The 8,352-nt window shown below is 35.9% G+C and overlaps 1 protein-coding gene across 1 annotated transcript; it reads right to left on the bottom strand.

Annotated features, from left to right (window-relative positions):
- Positions 1-2,025: 2,025 nt before the first annotated feature.
- Positions 2,026-4,372, bottom strand: LOC119191856 (cytochrome P450 3A19-like). The gene is made up of 2 exons (XM_037445718.1): positions 3,152-4,372; positions 2,026-2,252 (listed from the first exon to the last, which is right to left on the bottom strand). The coding sequence occupies exons 1-2, from the start codon at positions 3,894-3,896 to the stop codon at positions 2,086-2,088; spliced, it is 912 nt and encodes a 303-aa protein (XP_037301615.1). The 5' UTR covers positions 3,897-4,372; the 3' UTR covers positions 2,026-2,085.
- Between the last annotated feature and the right edge of the window lie 3,980 nt (positions 4,373-8,352).

Raw genomic sequence — 8,352 nt, 5'->3', positions numbered from 1 at the left:
AGTACCTACTGATTGTTATTGTACTCTGTGTGAAGGACATTGTAGATAATGTAATTAATATGCCATATGAGTCTTAACAATTCGGTCTGGAAATCTTTATATGATCTTATTATAAATATCTATACGTTGAAATTAAACTGGTTTTACGGAATCTATCACGGTATATGATATGATATCAGCCATGTATTATACACTGTCTCATTGCTGGGCACGGGCCTCCTCTATTATCGAGAGGGATTAGGCCTTAGCCCACCACACTGGCCTAGTGCGGATTGGCAGCTTCACATACCCTCAATATTCTTAGAAATTCTCAGGTATGCAAGTTTCCTCACGATTTATTCCTTCACCTTTAAAGCAAGCGATAATTCACGAAGTATACACACATAACTTTAGAAAAGTCAGTGAGTGCCCTTGGATTTTGAACATGCGGATATTCGTCTCGGCAGTCAACGGAATGGAACAACAGTGGAACGCCATTCCCAATTATGCAATCTAATGTGTTTAATATTTTATTTTTTATCCTAAAACTAGTTTTATTTCAACTTCTAACATTCGCGTAAATGGCGGGAATCATTATAAATATATTAACGTTTTGTGGCATTGTACGCCTCATATTAAGTGCTGAGAGGTGAAGTAAAAATATCAATCATCGATTAGAGTGGAATGTTGCAATTCTCGACGGTTGTCATGCTCATTATGCCGGCCTGTCTAATTGTTTCTTGACATTCCGTATTCAAGTGATAAGCGTAGTGTTTTGTAATTGAAAGTTCTCTATGCATTGCTAGTTGCTATTGTTTGTAATATATTGTTTATATAATCGTGACAGTTATCGGGTACCGACCATTATATGTTGTATCTTTATTTAGTAGCATAAAAATAAAGTTATGACTTATTAATAATTCATAACTTTACTAACATAATATTAATATCTAACGATAATACAGAGCCATTTTGATATTACCTTAATACATGAAACCACATACTTATTCTTCTTAGAAATAACATTTACAGTTAGTAACTCGAACACAAGAGGAATAATCAAAAAGTGTGTTTCGAAAATAAATAAATATCAATAGTTATTTTACATTATTGAAAGCCACTACTTCTAAGAGAATTCGTCGCAGCTGCAACATCACACTTTCAGTCATAAATACACTCATGCACACGCCATATTCACACTAAACTACAAAATGATCAAAATATCATAAAACTAAAACGAGATTCCTGGTGAAAATATTTATTATTCACTAGCTTTTGCTCGCGGCTTCGCCCGCGTGAAGGTGTTTTTCAGGATAAAATTCCACTGTTTGATAAAAGTCTTGCTACATATTTTCCCGGTACTTATAGGTTCAAACTAATTTTATCCCCAATCTATAATTTCAGTTCAATCAGTCGAAAATCTAAGAACATTTATACAAACTTTCATCCCCTATTTTATCCCCTTAAGGGTAGAATTTATCAAAATCCTTTCTTAGGGGATGCCTACGTCATAGTAGCTTTATGCATGTAAAGTCTTAGCCCGATCCGTCCAATGGTTTGGGCTGTTCCTTGATATATCACTGTCAGTCACCTTTGAGTTATATATTATATTAACAACTGAAGTTAGCTAAAATTAAGTTTCTCGAAGCCGACCACTATTTATGTACTATGTATTTTGAGACTATGCAATTTTGTCGCGTTCGCGATTCACTTTCACTTTTGTTGAGTTTCAGAACGCGATATTAGATCCTCCAACGCGCACGCGAATTTGAACTTTATGCAGCGGTAATAAATTACAAATTGACTCTACGTATTAGTTAGAAAACGTTTGTATGGGAAATAGAAAAATGCTGTTTTGAGGATTTTCCCGGCAATTATTCGAATTTTCTCACCTTTTAAATCTTCCCTAGACCTCCACGAATAATTCAAGACCAAGATAAGATAAATCCGTTCAGCCGTTCTCGAGTTTTAGCGAGACTAACGAACAGCAATTGATTTTTATATATATAGATGGATAAATTTTTGCACAATGTTAACAGAAGTCAATACTAGTATATGGTTTTATTTATGAACGTAATGTCATTTACAGTTTTTTAAATAATATATTTACTTATTTATATTTCGTGGCACAAGCTCGTACTTAGCATCAGCATCGCGTAGACTAAAAGAGCTCCTTTCAAACCGTTTTGGCTCGTATGCTTGTTCTTTAAGGGTGAATTTGCTCAGGAGTCGAGCTAAACAGGCCTTTACCTGCAGACGAGCGAACCTGACACCTACAATAATTTATGTTATGATTAGTTTGTCGACTAGATTTTGTATGTAGGTCTGAGGATGTGGAGTTATCGACGTGAAAATGTTTCTGGGAAAAAAGTTCAAATATGAGAGAACAGGGTTTTATTCCACGAGATATCTAAATTAATATTATGTTAATCATAACAAAACCTGATAGGTATATTTTTGTGGCAAATTTAATATAAATTGATTTTATAGTGTATGTGTGTTAGGCAGTGCCGTAAGTAAAGCAGATTATGGAAAGGGTCAGAAATGACAAGATCTGGACAATTTGTCATGCATATGAATGAATCCCCCTAGCCGAATTTTCGGCCACGGCGGCCAATCTTAACGAAGATCAGCCAGGTACGTAGGAGGTATTATAGTGCACAAGTGTGTGCGCCATACACAGATGCACTCTCTGTTCCTTTACTCTCATAGTTCAGTGAGACGGCAATCCGACATAGTAGAGGGATCAGGCGCAGGACCAACGGCTTTACATGCTTTCCGGTATCACACCACTGATTTCCTGACCCGAGCTGTGACTGAGTAATGTTTTTAAGATGGAAAAACTGAGTTACAATTGTTTTGGCCTGATCCGGGATTCGAACCCAGGACCTCAGCGCAGTAGTCGTACTCGTACCATGTACAATTACAACTACGCCACCAAGGAAGTCAGGGTCATACGTATACATAGTTATAGACGCTTAGGCATCGATGATAGGTTGACAAACATAAAATATTGCTCAACAAAATAATATTTGGTATAGGAATACATAAAACAATACGGAAATCATTTTAAGAACGGGCAACAGAAATAATACGTTACAATGTGACTAAGAAAAAACAGATAAATTATAATATGACTCATTAACATATCGAAGTTGTGACTTATTCTTACCAATGCAAATGCGATTTCCTCCACCGAACGCCATATAACTGTAGTTTTCCATATCTTTAACTCTGTCTGGTGTAAATCTTTCCGGATCAAACAAGTCTGGATTTGGAAACAGATTCTCATCTCGATGGATGGCATATACCGGTATCAAAATTTCTGTGCCACGCTCAATTTGCATATTATTACTAGGTAATGCAGTGTTTTTAGTGCAAAGTCTTTGTATCAGGCCAATTGGTGGATATTTTCTCATTGCTTCATTTACAACCATGTCGATGTAATGCAGTTTGTCTAAATCTTCAAACGTGAGTTCAGTTTTGCCGTCTTTAAATACATTGTCTATGTTGTCGTGGAGTTTAGCTAAAATAGTTGGATTTGCTGCCAACTCTAATAAACTAAAATGTATTGCGTTGGCTGTAGTGTCAGCCCCCGCCATGAAGAAGAAAAAGGCCTGAGCAGCCAGTAATTCATCAGTAGGTTCTAATTCATATCCCGTATTTGGATCCGACATTATTCCATTCTTCTGTAGCTCCAAACATACGTCAATAAAATCATTTCGTTTTTCAGCATTGCGACGCGACTCAAAAACACGTTTTACAGTACCAATAAAGAAATCTTCGTACTCGCCAAAAAGTCGGAGTTGCAACATTTTGAATAAGGTTGGAGATAAACTGCTTATAAAAAATGTCATGTGTGTGAAAAATGATGGTTTGAGAACTTTCCATGCCATGTTTAATAAAGGCGAATCCATTGCGTTTTGGCCCCTAGTGTCTATCCCAAATATCGCTGCTCCTATGGACGACGTTGTGTATGAATATAAAATATTAAAAGGTTTTCTCGTAACTTCTCATCACTTTCGATTAAATCAACAAAATCCTGCGCACATTTGTCTATACTGTAAAACATAGTTTTGAGTCGTAAACTCGTAAACACTGGTGTTAATTTTTGGCGCAGAATCTTCCATCTGGGATAATCTCCAATGAACAAAATGTTATCGGCCAATAAATCGTTTTTGTTCAAAAATATACCACGATGGTGAAAACTTTGGAAATCACCAGCGAGAACTGATGCTATATCGTCAAGATTCTTCACCATCAAGGTAGGCGTAGACCCGAAGTCCAAACCAATGTGTTCTTCCTTATATTTGTCGTATGTCTCCTTACAGTACTCCGCTAATGAGCGATCTCCAAAAATAAACTTCCAGAAAATTCCATCCTCTTGAACTAAACCTCTTTTTATCCAATATTTATTCTTTTTAGTCACCAGCACTAAAATTAATATAACACACAAGATTAATAACACTTGGAATATCATTGTTCCGCGACGCGACGCCCCGAGCAACTCGGTCAGATAACTGGCTTATGTTTTCATAATATGCTATGATTGTCTAAAAACGATATGCGGTCATCGTTCGTTGGAACTGCACCGTAGAGTCTATGATGACATCAAGGTCAGCGTCAATAACTCCGACGAATTCATTGAACGAGATACAATAACAAAATATATTACCTCTGTAAGTGTATATCGGGCCCTGCTATTAAACTAAGTATATACTTGGATTTGTATGAATGTATATTTATAAATATATCATCACGCTTTTCTTTTTTTAGTGATAGGCACGGGCTTACACCCACATTTCACCAGCTATGTTATATCTTCTGTAGTACGAGTTTATTGCTATATACACAATTCCACACTTCGGTCCGATATTGAACAAAACATATAATTTAGCTGGACTCTGTATTTGAACCTAAAACCTCAGCGCGATAATGGTAGCACACACGTTATACAACTACGCCATTGCGTCAGTCTACCAACACACACCTAATAATATAATAATGTGTAAGACAGTGGGTTTTAACTGATTATTATTCCTATGTCATACCTCATACATAAATATATTTGTATTGACGTATACTTTATTTATTCTATTAGCATTACAATGTAAATATTATAGTGTGTAAAGTTAGTCGGGGATCTGTTTAAAAGTGTTTCTCTGTTGGATTCTGGTACCAAATGTATATTTATGACTTTAGTTTTTACCAGAAATTTAGCACCTTCATATTTTTGCCTATCTATATCAAATTTGAAGTATGAAGGGAAAATGGATCATACTTAAAGGTCATATTCGCATGAAAGATCAAAATATTATCACCGATAAGATAGGTCATGCAAGTAACTAGCACAAGGGTACAGTTTATTTATTTATTTATTAAAAAAAGATACACATTGGCTTATCACTATGCACTGGTACAAATATTGGTTAAAATGTTATACTTCCGTGTGAGTCGCCTGTTAGTGTATACAACATTATGTTATAACAATAAAACAAAATAGTATGAATACGAGAGGTGATCAAGAAACAAAGAATTTAATTAACTACTTAGAATTCTTACGCATTTTTTTGCAAACTTAGCGGTATCGGTGTCAAGAAAAATGTCAACATCACCAGCCGAGGATATCTCATTATATGTGAACATGAGTCTGTTAGGTGGAGCATTTTTGCCTATGTTGCTGTGGCAGATATACGGGCTAAAGATTTTCACAATAGGTTGTCTGGGAATTACCCTAGGTACCCTCAGATTTATTTTCATTAGAGTCTCAGGAGTCACTGCTTTGCCATGAATAAGTTTATGTAAAGTTTTTAAGTCAATAATTTTGCGCCTCTTTTCCAGAGAGTCTAATTTGAAATGAGACATACGAGTGAAGTAGTCTGCCCGATAAGGACAGTTACGGTCTTTAAAAGCAAGAATGCGGGTGAAGTTGCGTTGTATTCGTTCAATTCTGTCACTGTGAATTTTGCAACTCGGGTTCCAAATGGGGGACGCATATTCTAAATTACTTCGTACTAGAGCTTTGTATAGAATTAGTATACATTGGGGATTTTTAAGTCGCTACAAATGCGTTTCATAAAACCGACCATCTTCCAAGTGGATAGAATGACTTTGTCGATATGATTAATAAAATTAAGTTTGTTGTCTATGTGCACTCCGAGATCGCGTACTGTTTTGGATTGTTCCAAGGTTTCACCATTGATTGTGTAATATGTCGTTATAGTGTGTTTTATTTTTCTAGAGAATTTAATGTGAGTACATTTTTTGGCATTTAAAGTCATTTTGTTCAAAGTACACCATTCAGTAATAGAATTAAGATCTTTTTGTAATAATTTGGCGTAGTCGATTGTTTTTATAGTTTTGTACAATTTCAAGTCATCAGCATATAAAGAGTATCTGCTAAATTTTATTTGATCGGTAATATCATTTATAAATGCAAGGAAAAATATTGGTCCTAGGTGAGAACCTTGGGGTACACCAGAGGTCGGGAAAAAGGCAAACGATTTAAAGCCCTGGGCAGTAACTCTTTGAACTCTGTTATACAGATATGACTTAACCCAAGTCAAAAGGTTTCCATGGATCCCATATTGTTGGAGTTTAGACAGTAGTAAGTCATGATTGACTGTGTCAAACGCGCTGCTAAAGTCAGTATATATTGAGTCAATATCAGTTTTATTGTCTAGATTAAGTGCTAGATCAGAGACATAGTCTAGAAGATTTGTCACTGTAGATTTGCGTGAACAAAATCCATGCTGATGGGGAGAAATCACATTGGAAAGGTGTTTTGCTAGCAGAGGATACACTACTTTTTCAAAAAGCTTAGAGAACACACTTAAAATGGATATAGGTCGATAGTTCTTAATATTAGATTTGTCACCTTTTTTATGGATGGGAACAACGTTTGTGTCCTTCCACCTATTGGGAAATACCGCATATTGCAAAGATTTTTCGAATAATATTTTCAATGGCAGAGTTAAATACTTCTTTGTGTGATTAATAAAAAACGGGGGAATCCCATCTGGGCCAGCGCCTTTATTTGGATTCACGGACTTTAAAACTTTATCAACATCTCGTTCAGTAATGTGTATATTGCTAAGGGAGAACTGTGGATAGCGATCGTCCAAATGAATGAACTGGTCATCATCTCGCGGAGAGTAAATCGAGGAGAAATGCCTAGCAAAAAGGTTACAAATCTCTTCTCTATTGCAGGTAATTTTGTTGTCTAAAAACATTTCTCCAGGCAGATTAGATGATCCTCCCCTCTGATGTTTTGCGAAAGCCCAAATTTTTTAGGATTCCTTTTAAGTGTGTTTTCCATGCAATTTATATAATTTGAATAGCAAGACAGTGTTAATGACTTAACACGTTTATTGCTTAATTCTAGCTCAAGTTTGTCCCTATTATTGCGGTATATTTTAAATATTTTCCGTAACCTATCTCTCTCTGCTATTAATTTAATTAGATTCGGGGTAAACCAAAGGGGAATCTACCACTGCGAACTTTAGTTTTCGGGATGGTAACTGTGATCACGGAGAATAATAAAGAGTAAAATTTAGAAATAGCCATGTTGACATCTGAGATAGGTGAGAGTTCTGAATTCCAATCGATCTTTTGCAACTCCTTATTCACTAGAGTGTAATCAGCTTTTTTAAAATTATATGTCGCAAACGGTTTGGTGTGTATACACTCACTTTTTTGCTTTATGATATCTATGATTAATGCTGGATGATGTTGATCTAATTTACACAGTGGCATGTGATTCTCGCGTACACTAATACGACCAAAATTGCCAAAAACCAAATCCAAGACACGATTATTAACATTTCTTATGTTATTGAATTGAAGTAAATTATTTAATGACAAAAAGTCTATAAAAGAATAACCTAAATTACACTTATAGTTGGTAGGCCTTAAATTTAATAGGTTCTCATTATCATTTGTCCAATCTATGAAACCCAAATTAAAATCACCAAGTATCACTGCATCTTGAGCGTGAGTAAGAACGTCGCTACAGTTGTCCAGCATATAGTCCAACGCAGAGACGGTGACTGGGGGAGGTAGGTAAATCACGCCGAATAAAGTGCCTTTAATATCACGCGGATGCAATTTTACTGAGATCCACAAATCTTCTAGTTGACTTTCGAAGCGTTGGATTCTTTTCGAAAGGTATTTCGTGGACACAGCGATCATGACGCCGCCTCCAGATTTGTTAGCCAGCGAGGTTGTATCCCTATCTCTACGGTAGACGCTATAGTGTTTATAAAAGAGTTCGTTATCGCATACACTGGCATCAAGCCACGTTTCTGTACCCACAATAATGTCATAATTTTCTGTCAACAATCCCAGTCTGAACTCCTTTGTTTTTGTTTTGAG

Source organism: Manduca sexta, unplaced genomic scaffold (assembly GCF_014839805.1).
Source record: "Manduca sexta isolate Smith_Timp_Sample1 unplaced genomic scaffold, JHU_Msex_v1.0 HiC_scaffold_2006, whole genome shotgun sequence".
Taxonomy (NCBI): domain Eukaryota; kingdom Metazoa; phylum Arthropoda; class Insecta; order Lepidoptera; family Sphingidae; genus Manduca; species Manduca sexta.
Note: the sequence above shows the minus strand (reverse complement) of the source record. Positions and strands in the feature narration are given on the sequence as shown.

Excerpts from the sequence above, each read along its gene's own strand:
- LOC119191856 (XM_037445718.1), bottom strand. The coding sequence starts at position 3,896 with ATGGATTCGCCTTTATTAAACATGGCATGGAAAGTTCTCAAACCATCA. Across the intron at positions 2,253-3,151 it reads AGGAAATCGCATTTGCATTG|GTGTCAGGTTCGCTCGTCTG; the intron begins GTAAGAATAAGT and ends AAATTATTGTAG.